The sequence below is a fragment of the Lagopus muta genome, chromosome 3 (genome assembly GCF_023343835.1).
Source record: "Lagopus muta isolate bLagMut1 chromosome 3, bLagMut1 primary, whole genome shotgun sequence".
In the NCBI taxonomy this organism is placed as follows: domain Eukaryota; kingdom Metazoa; phylum Chordata; class Aves; order Galliformes; family Phasianidae; genus Lagopus; species Lagopus muta.
The window spans coordinates 51,804,562-51,821,500 of record NC_064435.1 but is presented as its reverse complement, the minus strand read 5'-3'; the positions used below and the strand labels follow the sequence as shown (position 1 = coordinate 51,821,500).

Here is a 16,939-nt window from a genome sequence, read left to right as displayed (position 1 = left end):
ATTTGGTTGGTTTCTTTTGTTTGTGTTTCCCTCTTTATTAATAGTATGTTAAGCAGTACTGCTGCTTAAGGTCACTACTGCTCTTTCTGGAAACCACACCACTGTTTATGAGAAAATTTTTTCTGATATTCAGTGATAAACTTAAAATGATATGAAGAATGAGGGAATTTTTTAGAGACTGATGAAACTTCCTTCAACAATTGTCACCTGAGTTAAAGGAGTTTGGGCATCTTCATAAAGAGTACATTTCTTACGAAGAAAGGCTGAGGGGGCTGCGCTTGTTCAACCTGAAGAAGACAAGGCAGCAGGGAGCCTCGTTGTAGCCTTTCTGTACTTAAAGGGAGCTTATAAGCAGGAGGGAGACTGACATTTTACATGAGCAGATAGTGATACAACAAGGGGGGAAGATTTATTTTGGATGTTAGGAAGAAGTTTCTTACTTTGAGTGGTGGAAGAGGTTTGCCAGAGAAGCTGTGGTGCCCCATCCCTGGAGGCGCTCAAGGCCAGGTTGGATGGGCCCTGGGCAGCTGAGCTGCTGGGGGGCAGCCCTGCTGATGCCAAGGCGTTGGGGATGGCTGGGCTTTGAGGTCGCTTCCAACCCAAGCCATTCTGTGATTCTATGAAGTGGAGTAATGCTGCTGGCTGAGCCTTTGGAATTTAAATCAGGATGGATAGCTGAATACATAAAAGCAGTTTTTCCCCAAAGACGTGTTATATATTTTTAATTGACGCAAAAGGTGGAAGAACACGTTATTAGTTCCCCTAATAGCAGTGTAAGAATCACTTGCATCAGTGACCAAACGAACAAGAATTCATATTCTGGGAACTGCAGGTGGTTGTGTTGTGAGACTGGTGAAAGACAAAATGAAGATCTGCATTCCTGAGAATATCATTTTCAATAAAACGTTGTGTTTTAGAGCACTTTGTGGAAGCAAGTCCTTGATGCTTTGCTGACAAGTGCCTTACATAAGCTCCCATCTGTCACTAGGCATAGGAGCGCGTGTCCCAAATGGGGGACAAATGTGGGACACAGAGCAGCAGCAAATCAGCTGCCAACTTTTAATAGCACAGGAAGACATTTAAAGAAATTTGGTAATTTTGTTACTAGCATTTATCACACAGTGCAGTTGGAGAAAAAAAAGGCCAAATGCTGTAATGGTTTAAAAAAGCCAGAGTTGTTGAAACCCTTGCTGCCTACCCATCTAACCCTTATTTCCTGATTGTGTGCCCAGCCTGTAATAGATGAATCAGATCTGTGGTATGGGTCTGAGGTTCTGGGATCATTTAGAAAAACCCTTTTAAGATATTTTTACTTTCTAAAAAGGAAACCCATTTGGGCTTATTGTATTTATTATTCTGTAATGGATTTCTTTAATCCACCCTCCCATGGGTAAGAACAAATGGACACAGCAGCTGAGATTAGTCAAAGGTTTTGGACCAAATGAAGTTTTACAAATGGTCTGTTGTGTTGTAAATGTTTGGTTTCCATAACTTACGACTGCAACCTATTCTGAAACCTACTGATAATGGAGAGGGTGCTGGAAGGAAAGGGTAATATTTCATTTTGTCTAGAAATTTAAACGTAATCGTTTGTCATTGTGAATTTATTCCTTCCTAAGCAGCACCTGACAGATGAAGAAGAATTAGAGAAATTTTCATAAATCCTGACTGCAAGGACAGAGTATTGTTTCTTTTTCTCCTGATTTTCCAAAGTTATCTATATTTTATAGCGATGGAAATTACTTCACAGTTCTCTAGTTACTGAATGATGAGCTGCTTTTAGGGGGTCTGAGCTGTTGCGGGTAAGACAGATCTATGCTGGTGACAAAATGAGTCGTTCTCCCTGCAGGTTTTCCTCCCCAAACAGCTCAGTGTTGGGTGGAGTGGGTGTCTGTGCCCACACTGAGAAGTGCCAGGAGCTCTCAGCTGGATGAGGAGGAGAAGGATTCTAGCCTCAGCAGTAGCCTGTGCTTATGCCAGCTCATTTGTGTCGTACCACTGCTCTTTGGGAGACCTGCTGCATGGATGCTGGGTTTGGCTCTCGTAGCTCCCCAGTGTTTGATAGCCAGCATCACTTACACCTGAGCTTACTGAAGTAGAAAATCCCCCTTTAGCTATGTTACAGATAAACTAATTAGGTGGTTGCCTTATTTGGAAGATCTTTCAGATGTTTAGGTGTTGAGTTTTGGGTTGGTTTTTTTTTTTTTTTTTCCATTTCTTATTCTTTACTGTGAAGAAAAATATGTTGTAGTCTTTTTAGCTTCATGGAATATTTATGTCAGCCAAAGGCATCAGCCTTTGGGCATAAATCTGCCCAGCTAAGTGTATTGTAGGGAACATCACTGCTGAAGTGGGTAATTGCTGCAGGTCTTGCTAAACAAAGTGAAGGTTAAGCATCTGGAACATGTTAATTTTAAAAAATTAATATGTACCTTCCAGCAGGTACATGGAATGGAGGAGCAAATCTGACAGCTGTGAGTTCATTTGCTGAAGATAATTATTTATTATGATGAAGGAAAAGGAAAAAGCCTTCAAATGATTTTATGGTTTGCAATTTATTAGTAAATGTTAGCCATTCACAAGAAAGCAAATAAATTACAATTCAAGATACCACCATCCTCAAAATTATTACTTCACCTTTGGAAATAACACAGAAAAGAAGAAATGCTGGATGGGAAAATATGCATAAATGAGGCTTTTGTGTTACTAGTTCTTACCATTTTTGTTGCTTTTTTTCCCTGTGAAAAAGGGTTATGGCCTGTAAGTGTTAGACTGAATGCTGTGCACTGCAGCAGAGCCAACACAAGTTTTCATGTGAACAGTCTTTCCCAGCTGGGCATTCTGTGGCAATGCTGCAAGTCATGCCAAAAGATTCCTGGAGCATGCGGTGGTAACTTACTTCTGTAGCATAGGTGATTTATGGGTTTTCTGAGAGTCTTCCTATAAATTATGTATTGTTCTTTATAGCACAGGAGTGGTATTTCTTCTTTGATGTGAAAGCAAGTGTGCTATTCGCTTAAATAAGACAATAAATAATCCATCTGCTGTCTTTCCAAAACCTCCGTGGTGGCTGACTCACTCACGTCTCTGTCATCAGCTGTGGCAGATACTTGTTACGTGTGCAAGTTAAGCCCTCCTCCAGTGCTTGCATTTCTTCACTAGAAATGAGTACAGCCGAGGAACTACTTGTGGGAAAAAATGTTTTACAAATTATGCTTATTTTTAAGCTTTCTGGAAGCTGAGAGGCTGAAATGAGTCTTGTTTAGGTCCATTAAAAGAAGAACTTGAGTGCTCAACAGCGTGAGGAATGTTTTTAACATACAGATAATATGTCTCTATCAGACCTCTGGACTATAGGTTTAGTCTTATATAGTAATGAATTTGCTTAATAAAGCAGAAGATTTAACTATGAATTTTAATACATAAGTAACAAGAAAACAGATCAAATTAAACATTGGTGAGGATTTCCTGGAAAATGTTCTGTTAAAGTGGAATGCAATGGAGTATTAGAAATTTGTTTGTAGTGCCGATTCCAGAAAATTTCAATACAGAAGCAAAATAGAAAATAGCATTTTGAGTATGCAGTTATTTGTGAATAGGATCATTTCTCTTAAGTCACTCAAACCACAGATTTAAATCTTTTACTTGCATTTGCCTGTATGCGAGCTTGCCTGTTTGTTCACTGTAACTTTCGTTAGTATAAAAGCTTTGTTATTCCCCTTTGCAAACATTTTCCATATTTGATCATCTTATCTTGTTCGTAAATAGTAATTTTTACTTATAAAAGGTCCATTCCCCTGCCTTACTCAAGATTTTAGATTCTGAGTAATAAAACCACGTAATTGTGCTATATGGGCTATTTAATTTCTATATAAATACAAGTCACTATTCTATTTAAAGGATTTCACATAGTTTATTTCTCCTTGTAACTGGTTTCCTGGGAATTCTCATTCTGCACAAATAAGCTGTCTTGCATTTGGCAAGTAACAGTACTTTTGTTATGAAGAGTTCCCTTTTCTATTTTGGAGTTTAACAAACTTGCTAGTTTTTTGGGTTTTTTTTCTGTGCATTGCTTTAAAGTATTGCCACAATTTAGTTTATTGGCTAATTTTCTTTTCATTGGCAGAATCTGAAGAAGATTCAAGAAATGGATAAAGAGACAAGTGATGAATCCAGCACAGATCTTGATGAATTAAAGAATGCTGACTGGGTAAGACAATAATTGAATACTGATTCATCATCATCAGTAATTTATAAATCTTCAAAATGCTTAACTAAAATTGTTTATTAAAGTCAATGTTAATTGAAATCCTCAATTTCAATCTCCTATCCACTACCTATTCTTCCTCCTCTCCACCCGTTGCCACTGCTCAAAAATAGGAGGGAAATGCACATGGTAAGCAGAGCAAAAGAAAATTGGGTACAGAGTGTGTAACTTACTAGATCTCAGGATTTGGAGTCTGTTCCACAATTTCTGTGTGAATTGCTGCTAGAATTTTTTTCAGAAATAATGAAGGCCTAAGGGAAACAAAGTTTAGGATTCTATCACTGTTACAGTTCACATCACACTAGTTGTACATCTAGAAACTTTTCTGATGTGCATATGTACTTGAAATGGCAGTTTGGACGCATGTTAGGAGAACTTTGAAATCCTTTTACTGTATTCAGTGATGAATATCACTTGAGGTGAGACTGAGGCGCGAAAAAAGTTTTCATAATGGTCATGAGGGTTAAAAATAGGGTTATATGAGATAACAACAAACAAAATGGGGTTTGGTTGATGGGTTAGAGTGATACAGTTGAATATATTTGGTAGTGTCCTGAAAGGGGAATGAGCAACAATCTGGGTTGGTGTGCAAGCATTAAATATAATTTTGCTCTCTTCTCTTCAGGCTCGTTTTTGGGTACAGGTGATGCGGGATTTACGAAACGGTGTCAAACTCAAGAAAGTCCAAGAGCGTCAATACAACCCACTCCCCATAGAATATCAGCTCACACCATATGAAATGCTGATGGATGATATTAGATCCAAACGATATACCTTAAGAAAGGTCATGGTGAGTCACGAGCATTACCAGAATTTGTCAAATCTGAAATGTTACTTGATTTTTTACTTTCTTTTTTCGTTTCTTCATTTAGATAGTACTGATCATGGGTTTTATATGGCATCTTAAATCTGCGTAGTATATTGATGAGAAAAATGTGAAAGTAACAAATGGGTGTTTTGTTTTCCGTATGGCAGGCAGTTAAAATTTTGAAAGACGTTCTTATCTCATGCTTGAACAAAATATTCCTGTTGGTTTTATGATAACTGTAGTAATTATACCAAGAGTCCTGTCACACTAAGATATTGTTTTAGGCTTCTGCTGGGGAGAACATTTATGTTGAGATGCAACATAATTTACGCAATATAAATATGGCATTCCAGAATAGAAAGTGCTCTCTTGTTGTTACATGAGTGATAGGTACTGTGATGGAAAAAGAAAACATACAGTGTTTGAAAACTTAAATTGCTATGATCTGCTAATAATTTTCAACGAGTGCATTCTGTAAAACATTTTAACTCTTCAATTTGTAGAAGTACAGCTCAATTATTTTCAGCATATCCTACCTGAAAAAAAACAATGCTTGAGCAAATCGGAGAGGATTGATGAGCCTCCTCCTAGATCCTCAAAAAGGTACATGTAAGATTGACCTGAGGAACTCTTCTCATCAGGACTCTTTTGATATCTACTGGCATCTCCCAGTTCTTTTGGTTTCTATTGTGTTCAACATTAAGATGTTCTTCCTGTTAATGCAGCAAGTGACTTAAAGCGACTTAAAGTGACTTAGTGACTTATCCTTACTAGGACATTTTAAATCCTTTTGTCAAAGGCGTGTATTTGGTCAATATCAATATTCATGCCCTGCACTCACTATCTATGCCTGTTATTAGTTAGAGAGGAAGCATATTGTTAGAATATCCAGTATTCATCTATGTTTGCATTCCTGAAAAAAAGGTGACAAAACTTTTGCTAGTGAGAAAGCCATGTTTCCAGAAGAAAAATTCAGAGATGAAAGAAGCAGCAAGCATGTAGTTCTATTAAAAATCACTAGAGAAAATAACAAAGAAGGAAAAAGTTGGAACTATGACATGGAGAATAAATAAATGAATCCTGTTACAATGTAAGTGCCTTTTGTTGTATGAGGTGAAAGTATTTTCCTAATCAAGGTCTGAATTTAGGCAATCAGGTTTTTGTCTGCAGCAGTTTTTCTGGAGCAATTTTCTTTTAAGTCATTAGGTTAAAATACACACCCAGGAATGATGTCTATCTATCTTTACGCTAGCAATTTAGAAAATAGTGCTATCTGCTCGCACTGCCCACTGCAAAAGAACAGTTCCCTCAGCTCCTTAATTACTGTATGCAATCAGGATAGTAGCTGTGTTTGAATGGGAACCCCTGGGTCATCTATTCTTGCTTTTGGCATGCTGGGCTTTAATTCATCTGTTCAGCAGGATCCTGCCTCTTCTGAGGAGATTTTCTTCATTATCTAGTAGGTCTTGGAGGCACAGCTGCTCCCCTGTTCATCCAGGCTCTCACTGTAGATGAAATCCTTGCAAGCATCTATTTTTGTCCTTCTGTCTTGCCTTCTAGGTAGTTCCAAATTGACCTCTGGGCACAAACATGAACTGAGATTCCAATCAGCTGCAGGTACAGGACCTGTAGTGTTGTCTCTGAAGCAATTGCTGCCTTGGTCTAACAACTGCTAGTGACTTGCCATTAGAAAAACAGCTTCTTTCTTATTATAAGCTGTCCAACCTATAATCTAGATTCTGCTGCAGGGTGTGCAGCAGAATGTGCAAAGCACGCGCAATAATAATGCAGTTTGATATGATATGTGTGGAGCCTGAAGGATTTGTGCAGAATTACAATTTTGGTTAGATGTCATAAATACAGCATCTTTTAGCTGACTGCTGTGGGTTAGAACTAATTATATGTATTCCCATTGGAGGAGACTGTCACGCTTCTTGAAAAAAAGGAAAAAATGACAAGAACCCCAAATCTGAATTTTAAAGCAGCCTGGGAAGGATGGATTACATTTCTTTCTATCAGTCAAAACAGAGGTTTGGCATAATTTTTATTAGGAACATTTTTTAATTTTCACTTACGGGTACTATTTTTAGAATTGATAGCTTGTGAAAATGCATGCTGCTAATGATAACAAGAGGTAGATCATTTTAAAGTAAATAAGATGTAACATGAATTCTTTTCTCTTTATGAACATAAGGCTGTGTTAAAGACTAGCATGATCTGTCCCTGGCTGCTCAGTAGTCAGGAAAGGAACTGTTATTCCTGCAAGGTGCATTGCTTAGGAACTATTTTGATGTTTCAGATTGTCAGCAGTTGTTATCAGATGCCAATAATTGGAGCTGTTGTTTCTCATAAGTGATCTGTGATAGAGCAGTAATTCAAAATGTCTTGAAGATGTAAAACATCAAATTCTGGACTTTTTGCAAATAATTGGTGTAAGTAATTTCAGTGACCTCTACATTTCTGTTTCAGTACATATAAAAATAATTCCAGATTCATCATCTCTGTCATTCTGGTGCAAGAGTCATTGTTTCTGTGGTTGTCACAGGAACAGGATTACTTTCATCCCAGCATTTTTTGTAATCTTTGCATGTTTACCTGAGCAGCTAAAAAAAAAAATAGATTTTTTTTTTCTCCTACGGAGCTCTCACTGACAGCAAGTTAGAATTGCAAAACAATTGGCAGAGTCTTGGCTATTGGGAAATTTGAATTACTCTGACAAATTTATTTTTTCTTTTCCAATGCCTACGTGTAAATCTGCAACTTTTAGTTTCTCCTCCATTCACAGTGAGTTCTCCTTCCTGCCCACCTCCCCTCTCCAAGATGTGCATTGCCCATTCTATTTCTTGAGCAGTAGGCAGTTCTTACGTTAGTTTTTCAGTACATGGTTCTGAAGTACCTTCTATATAGTATCCGAACATATTATTATTGCTTAATAATTAAATTCTTAAATTATGGTGCTCATATCTCAGTATCAGAGCTTTCCACAAATGTCTTTGATACAGTAGTATTAGCTTGACTATTTTACAGAAGGTGAACTTAGGCTTGTACACTTAAGTTATTGCTGTCAAAAATATCCAGCCATTTAGATGTCTAATCTGGGAATCCTCTGGCGTGGTTGTTCGGGTAGTTTCAACAAAAAATGTTTATTTCATTATAGTATTCAAAATCTTACAGTGTTTAAATTAACTGCAGTAACAGTTATAAATGACATTTCAGACATTTCAAGGGGACGTGATGGATGTGAGGAGGCCATCATCAGGGACAACTCCAGCCAACTTGGGCATTACAGAGTTGGGCATTACAGAGGCTGTTGTTTTGTAGTCAGAACTGTCTTTTGTGAGTGGTGTTCAGGTGCTCTAAGCAGGGAACCATCCCTTTGTCATTCTTTGCCTTTGTCAAACGCTTCTGCAGAAGTTTAGGAGGTGTCCTAGGTACAGCAGTGAGCATTCTGAGGTATTTATTTAGATATTAGTTTGCAGTTGGGGCTGTTGGAATCTGACAAAAAGAATCTTGCATCTATTCTGCATCTGTGCAATGTAGTCTGATTAGACTTTAATTGGGCCATGAGTTTTAATTAATTAATTAAAAGTAAAAGATGCATGTTAAATTGCTCATTACAGGAAGAGTTAGTTTGAGTGAAGAGATAGATCTAATGTGGACAGAGAAGATAAAAGCTCCCCTTCAGTATCTTTCCCATCAGCATCTTTTCAGGAGCAGAGGAGGAGAAGGGAGATTCTGCCCTTGGTGCTCTCGGGTTGTTGGCTCATGCAACCAGTAAACATCCACTTGCTTTGCCACCAGCTTCCTCCACGTCCTGCGAAAATCACTTAAGCAGAAGTTATTTTTCTCCTTTTCCAATCGAATGGGAATACTGCTACTAATTGCACTCTGATGGCGTTAAGTCAGTGCATACAGCGCCCTGAGGTGAAAGGCTCAGAGCCATGTATTATTTATTTCCTAGTATGATGTGCAGAGAGTTGTTCCCCAAGGCTGAAGTGAGATTATCAGCGTACAAAATGACTGTTCTGATGGTAATAACTCTCAACTTAAGCTATCAACTTTGACATCTGATGAACAGTAACCTGGGGATGAGAGACTTAGCATTTCATTAAGAATCTGCTGTCCTTGAAGAGTTGCTCAGTCTTTAAACAGAGGAAATCAATCACATCACTTAAATTAAGTTCTCCTTATCATAAAATATCTAATCACCACTTAATATAAATCTTTTTCATTTTAATTTTACTGTTTCTGGGAAGATGACATGTTGCATGGTTTAGCAGCTTGGTTTTCTATGGCAGATGGTAGTTCTCACTAAGGGAGCTTGTAGCATGAGTGGGGGAACATTGGACTGTGTCTGGGGTAGGATAGCTCCAGAAAGGGTGTCCAAGAAAGCAATGAAGCAGTGCAGGCAGACTCTGCACTCAATTCCTTGTGAGGGAAAGGATGAATCTTCAAAGGGAGTCTGTCACTTCCTCAGCCTATACACTGGGCATGTCTTGGGTCAGCAGATCTGGCGTGGAAGCTGCGTGGCATTGGTGAGGTTTACTTAGGGTTCACTCAGATGACCATATGGGAATTTAAACTCATTTTTCTGACTGCAGCAGTTAAGAGAGTTTTATCTCTCCTAAAGAAAGTCAAACCATCTGGCTCATCTAAAAAAAAATGATAAAGTGATGAAATTTGGGACACTTAGTCTAAGGAAGATAGTATTATAGGAATTTCTGTCAAACTGAAGAGTGAGACTGTTAGTCAGGTACTGTATAGTAATGGAAGGTGCCAGAAATATGTGTGGCATGGGATGTTCTCTCATCCCTGATAGGGTGCTTGGACACTGTGCTATATAAAGACTGAACCTGACAAATGTTTTTTTTAAGTAAACCCATACCATTATTTCTAGCTTATAGTTTATACCTTCAGAAGATACAAAAATCTGTTGCCTTGTTTTATATCCTGTTGTATATGTAGTGAATTGCTGTCTCCTGTGATGAGCTGTATGTGGTCTTACTCCTAAATGAGGTATATGAGGAAGAAATGTCTGTCTCTTCAGAAAAATATGAGTGAATGAGAACACTTTCCACGCATCCTCTCTTCTGGTCTCTTATCTGTACTTCAGTTCCATAGCATTCTAGTTCATTTACTTTGTAGACATATTGGCAAACTCCACTTTACTCTTGACTAATATTTTAATGTGCACATGGAGAGGCAGACATGAAACATGTCCAGAGACATGAAACATCTGTCTCCTACTGGGATATCCACACCAGGTCAGTTTCTCATGTCCAGAACAGCAGAGAAATTTGGTAAGCACAAAAAACAAAGGAGCTTATTTTTCATACATTGCTAAAAGCAAATAATACAATCACATAATGGCTTTGATCAGAAGGGACCTTAAAGCCATCCCCAACCCCCTGCCATCAGCAGGGCTGCCCCCCAGCAGCTCAGCTGCCCAGGGCCGCATCCAACCTGGCCTTGAGCACCTGCAGGGATGGGGCACCACAGCTTACATGGGCAGCTGTGCCAGCGCCTCACCACCCCTTCAGTAAAGAATTTCTTCCTAGCATCTAACCTAAATCTCCTCTTTTTTAGTTTAAAGCCATTCCCCAATGTCCTGTCACTATAAGAATGTGCAAAAAGTCAGCCTCCCTCATCTTTATAAACTCCCTTTAAATACCTGAAGGCCACAGTGCAGTCTCCCCAGAGCCTTCTCTTCTCTAGGTTAAACAAGCTTAGCTCCCTCAATCTTTTTTTATAACAGAGATGCTCCAGCCCCCTGATCATCCTCGCGGCACTCCAGACACTCCCAACAACTCCACATCTTTCTTTTGTTGGAGGCTGGGACTGGATACGGTACTCAAGGTACTCACAAGGGCAGAGCAGTGGGACAATCCCCTCCCTCTTCCTTCTGCCACCTCTCTTTTGATTCAGCCCAGGATACTGCTGGCCTTTCAGGCTGCAAGCACACACTGCTGACTCATGTCCAGCTTTTTGTCCACCAGGCTCCCAGGTCTGCAGGGCTGCTCTCTATGAGTTCTTCTCTCATTCTGCGTGCATATCTGGGACTGTCATGATTGCACTCGGATGCAATCTTTGTTTTCATAGTAAAGCTTGGGAGATGATAAGGAGATCAAGAAAACCTCTTGAAGAGCATCAGAATCTAAGAACTGAGGGTTAGAGACTGTGGAGTAGTTGTCAGGGAGTCATGGCTCAAATACATGTTCCTAAAAAATGTTGGTGCCTTTTCCTCCAAACAAGACACAAGCTTTGTCTTCATTCTCCTGCAGCTGTGATTGCAGTCCTGATATTTAATTCCATCATTTCAAAATCCTAAGTATTACTTACTGATGCTGCTGCAACTCTTGTTATTCCATAGCTACAACTACAGCTATCTACAAAGCTGAAAAGCTGTGATCTAATAAGACTTTTCTCACCTCTGTTCTGCGTATGGATTATTGTGCTGTTAAAACTGGTGGACTTTTATGTCTGGTGCAGGTGTCAGAACTCTGCAGGCTCTGTCATGGATGTCCTGAGTTTTCAGTCTCATCATCTGTGCAAATATGAATGCAAGACATGAAAATCTACCTTTTTTTTCACTTTCTCCTTTCCAGGTCAACGGTGACATTCCACCTCGATTAAAAAAGAGTGCCCATGAAATAATCCTGGATTTCATCCGATCACGACCTCCATTAAATCCTGTATGTAATCCAGCGTTCTTTTCTAACGAAAATGTGGCTTTGTAAAGGATGTCTGTCCAGGGAATATGTTAAAAATAGTTTCCGACACGGGCTTTCAGGAATACTGAATCGTGTACGTAGAATGCGGTCTCTTGAAGAGCAGTGTGTTATAACCTTGCACCAACCAGCAGCTGCTCCTGTCGGCAGCCCTTTATCTCTAAGTCAGAAAAAAATACAATTCTCTTTCCAGTTTCTGTGAGTTTTTCAAAAGAGTTCGCATAAAATCATAAAATAAAATGCCACTTTTTTTTTAATTAGAAAAAAAAAATCATGACATATACTTTTGAGGGAGCACTGTTTTATGTAAATATAATTGTCTTCCAAGGCCTCTGCAAGAAAACTGAAACCAACCCCACCACGGCCACGCAGCCTTCATGAGAGGATACTGGAGGAAATCAAGGCTGAGAGGAAGCTGCGTCCAGTCTCACCAGATGAGATAAGGCGTAGCAGGCTGGGTAAGCACACAGCTAGTTTTTACCAGCAGCTTTCACAGAAAACTTTCCACATAAGAAGCACCAATATCTGTGTAGCAATATCTGTGTAGATGTCACTGAAGATAAAAATAACTCTTGTCCTTTCAGAATAAAGAACCAAAAGACTTTTCTAGAGCTGTATAGTCTTTGTACGAGATTATTTTTAAAAATAGGGTACTGTATGTTCAGCTTGATCCCATTGTGTTTGTGATGTGTTAGATAAATGGAATACCATTATATTGCTTGTTAGATATGAGAGTTCATGTTAGATTTGATCAGAATGGAATGGATGCTGGTTCTCCCTGGTGCAGTATTCCTTACATATCTTTAAGTATTCTTTACATGTCTGTTTTTAATTAATTTTTTTCTCTTTGTTTCCTGTTATTAGCATCATCAATTTCCTCACTCCAGTTGAAAATCTGCTTTTATTTGTTTGCTGAAAGCATTGCTTCTATTTTAAATCTAAATCTTTGTTTCGTTTTATAAGTTACTGAGCATGTTGTTGCGTATTTTCAGTGGACAAACAATTAAGACTTGTTCTGCAAAGCCGTTCATTTCTGCCATGTGCATTCAACACTCTATTACAAAATACAAATACTACACTTTCCAACAACCATCCATTTGCACTAGTTCAGTGGTTCTGACATTGACAAAAGCATGACAAATGCAGCCTTACATTGTGACATACTTTACTTTATAAGCTCGATATTTAACTGCATTAGTAAAACTGATCTAGCTGGATTTTTGAAGAGCGAAAGTGGCATCTAATGGTTGAAAAACATGAAATAATCCACGTACACAGAATATTTGTGCCTGCCACATGTGCTTGAAGGCACTGATCCACATTCAAGTGGATTGCAGCAACCCATTGTCTCTGAAGAAAAACAGTTCCATTAGTCATTTTGTGCATTTGAAGTGCTTGGTAGAGTTCAGTGAATGCTTGGGTGCAATCTTAAATGCATGATGTTTTGAATTTCATTTGGGCCTTCTAGCTTCTGCTTTGTACTCAATTAAAGCTTCTGTATCAACCAATGTTTCTAATAGCTATAGACATTTTTCCAAATGCAGGGAGCTTGTAAAACCATGGAACGATTCTTTGCTTTTCTTTTCAACATTTAACTTCAGTATTTTACATGTTCTCCATGCCTTGTCAGGGGCAACAAATCTGATTTATTTATTTATACTTTGCAATTTTTTAACAGATATTAATTACATCAAGCCCATTTAGTAGACAGTTCCTAAAGCAGTCTTGGATTTTGCAATATTATTGGTTGGGACTTTTGAGTTGATTTCAGAATATGTCCTCCAGTGAGGAGTTCCTGTCTTCCACTGGTTCTTCTCCTTTTACAAAAGAAGGAATTCTTTAAGTTTTGGGACTGTGGTAACATCCCTTTGATCCAATGAATATTACTGGAGGTGTAAAAAGGGATGCATGTGAATTTTACTTTCCAAACATAGTTATGAAGATATTATTATTTTAATGTGAAATCATATAAATGATTAATTTGCTCTTGGCATAGGAAAGAAAAAAAGTACAAAGAACTTGAAAATAATTGTTATTTTGTTGAACTGTAAGGTTTGGGTTTTTGTCACACTGAAATTATTGTTTTGCCCAAAGTTCTTAGAATAAAATATGTTCCTGCAGAGTTGAGGATGAAATAGTGCTAGTGACCTTCTATATGGTTCAAATAGACCTGCTGTATCGTTTAGGTGGCGATTAAATGTAATTCAGTGTAGCAAAATGTTAGGCAAAAAGATTTAAGGATTACAAATCTAAGTAGAAACACAATTTGGGACACTTACACCATCTGGACAGAAATATTTGTTGATGTTAAAAAGACAGAAACGGAGCATTAGAGTGAAATATGTGGGAGTATATGGTACTTTCCACATTTCCCGAAGTTATTTGTTGTTCACTTTATAGCAGTCAAGCACATTCCCTCATTTGAGTACTAGGGGAAGAGGGCTGTACTCTGCAGTTCCTCCTCTGCAATATCAGTGGACCCGTGGCATATGCTTCCCAGCAGCCACAGGCTTTGCTGCCTTGCTCTGCACAGCACAGGTAAGAATCTTCTCCATCATGAATTGCCACTGAGCAAAGAGAGCATCTGGAACAAAGTGCCAGCCTCCAAGCCATGCTCATGGGCAGCAGTTGGTCCAGGGCTAGCCAAGGTTGAGCTAAAACTTCTTTAGGAATGATAATTTAATCCTGATAGCTGGAGTTACAAATGGAGACACTAGGGAGAGGAATCTGAGTGATTTTTTGAATGGCATTATCACATCGTCAGAGTAAACTATCAAGACAAACACAGTTTTGAGGTGCCCTTCGAATTGAAATTTAGATTTATGACTTCAGCAAGTTGAGCTCATGGAGCTTGGAGAAAACTTTATTTCATACACATTTTATCAGCCTTCTTTTAGGACTCCGCATTAGGTGATAAAACCCTTATGCTTTAAAATGTATTTGCCTTTAAGTTACCTTTGGACAGCAAATTAGATGCTTCTTCTGTGACTGCTGTCTGTGGCTGATGTTGTCTTGGTGATGAACTACAGGAAAAATGCCCTGACTCCTTAGTTTGGATCAGCGTCAGCCACCTACTGCGTTCCCTGCCTAAATTTACACTTGTGAGCAAAGGTTGTCCCAGCGCAACCTTTTTTCAACATGTTTTAACGCAGCAGTGCCTGACAGACCCTTCGTGCTGCCGTGCGTGTTTGTCATCCACAAGTATCAAAGATAAGCCGACGGCAGTTTTGATGTGTTCTGGTACATTCTTGTAGCTGGGCCTGGCCTGCTTATCTACATCAGTGTACTGAAATTTTGGTTTCAGTTGAGAATAGATCGAGTGCCTACTCCCTGAATGACGCTGTGTAACTTGAAATGGAGGTAGGCTGAGCACAGCAGTGGTTTGTGTGCGTTTGGGGCTGGGACTGCAGTCAGACCAAAGGGCCAGAGGAGGGCTCAACAGCTGTGCCATGTGATTTTCTTGTATCCAGAGATTGTAATTTCATATGCGATTTTTTGTTATTAAGCTGACAAGGAACAAAGCTATTGGTTACGTAAACGTTCCAGAAATAAAGAACATCTGACCGTTTCTTATCAAGGAATAAAATGGCTGAAGGCACCCAGGAAGAGGAAAATATGGATGCATTTTAAAGGCTAAATCCACCTAATGTTTTTTAAAAGGACAAAAATCAGCACAAATCACACTGCTAGGCATTTTTTTTTTCTTTCCTATTCAAGGAAACAACTGCTCAAGCTGAACTTGAGTGTCCCTCTTTATTAGTTTAATTATAATCATTGGAGATTACGCTCAAAAAAATTAGAAATATTTATTTCAGGTCACTGAAACCTGTGTGAAATGTGGCTTTTTTCAGCTCTTTCTTTCTCTCCTGTCTCTCTTTTTCTCTCTCCTTTCTTTCTTTCATAGCATTTTGGTTGAAAATACTGTGGTACTAAGATACTTGCTTCTTGTTTTGGTATTTGATATTAATTTTGATACTAATTCCAAAAATCTGGTTCTACAGTTATACAAGCATTCTTATTCTTGCTCTGTTTGCAAGTCCAACTTAATGTTGCTGTAGTTTTCAGACTTGAAGCTTTACTACAGTAAAGCAATACTGTCTGATACATTTTGGATTTAGGCAACAGAATCCAAAATGCCAGAAGTGGAATTAAATCTTTGGTTTTCATTACCCCTCTGCTTTTCTAACAGCTGAATCATTTTCTTTTTGTTGTTTTTATTTCTTCTTTACAGCAATGCGGCCACTTAGCATGTCTTACAGTTTTGACTTGTCAGGTAAAAAGGTGCAGCAACACCTGACGTGGTCATTGTGCTTATTGTGAAATTTGTTCCATCTGTTTGTTGAATTCCCATGTAAGAAAGAAACTTGAAGGGATTCTTCCAAGGTATGGTCAGTAAAAATAAAAATTAAGATTAATTACTTGTGTTAATACCTACATTTCCTCTGCTGTGAAAGTATACCTAGGAACAGGAAACAGCTGTATTTCATCTGAAGTAAAGTGTTGGCATTCTATTTAAATGAATAACCTTCCTAAGGTAGCCTGGAGCTATTCCAGATTCTAAAAAGAATTCACTCTCACCTTCAAGTTCGGATTGCCTATTATTTATTAATCTGACCTTGGTGTCTTTACCGGCACTTTCTGACTAGATTGTTTTCTGCAAGATTTCATTTCTCATGAGCACCCAAAAACTATTTTGAACTCTTCTGCCTTTCTAAATTTAATGAACTACACCACTAATCTGAAAAGGATCTGTCAATTGTACCGAGTATTTTTAAGTAAATATTTTGAGAGTTATGAAATCAAAGATGTTTGCTCAAAAGAGACTAAACCCTCCTGCTTTGCTAGTTAATGAAGTAACTTGCAAAGATATGCTGGTACCAGCTGACATAGAGAAATTCAATAGCTGATCCTTCATCAACCATCTAATACCAAATGTAAAGGCTTTTCTTAGTGGACCATTAGTTAGAGCATGCAATGGCTGTACAAACATGTTCTACTTCAGAATAGCAACTTCAGAGAGAATTTGTGCTAGCTGTACAATAAATTTGGTCCTCTCTCATGTACACTAACTTTGCAGGGTGCTCCCAAATGCTATCATTGAGGCTATCGGTATTTTACATTAGCCTCAAAGATTTG

At 38.5% G+C, this 16,939-nt stretch overlaps 1 protein-coding gene across 6 annotated transcripts in view; it reads left to right on the top strand.

Moving 5' to 3' along the window:
- Window positions 1–16,939, top strand: part of SPIRE1 (spire type actin nucleation factor 1) — a 125,371-nt gene that overhangs the window by 81,409 nt on the left and 27,023 nt on the right. For 4 of the 6 annotated variants that reach the window (XM_048939138.1, XM_048939137.1, XM_048939140.1 and 1 more), the window contains exons 5-9: window positions 4,127–4,210; window positions 4,893–5,057; window positions 11,681–11,767; window positions 12,132–12,261; window positions 16,035–16,076. In XM_048939138.1, coding sequence (XP_048795095.1) covers window positions 4,127–4,210; window positions 4,893–5,057; window positions 11,681–11,767; window positions 12,132–12,261; window positions 16,035–16,076 — 508 coding nt within the window. The remainder of the gene's footprint in view (window positions 1–4,126; window positions 4,211–4,892; window positions 5,058–11,680; window positions 11,768–12,131; window positions 12,262–16,034; window positions 16,077–16,939) is intronic. The other 2 variants (XM_048939139.1, XM_048939141.1) reach the window with 1 other exon arrangement.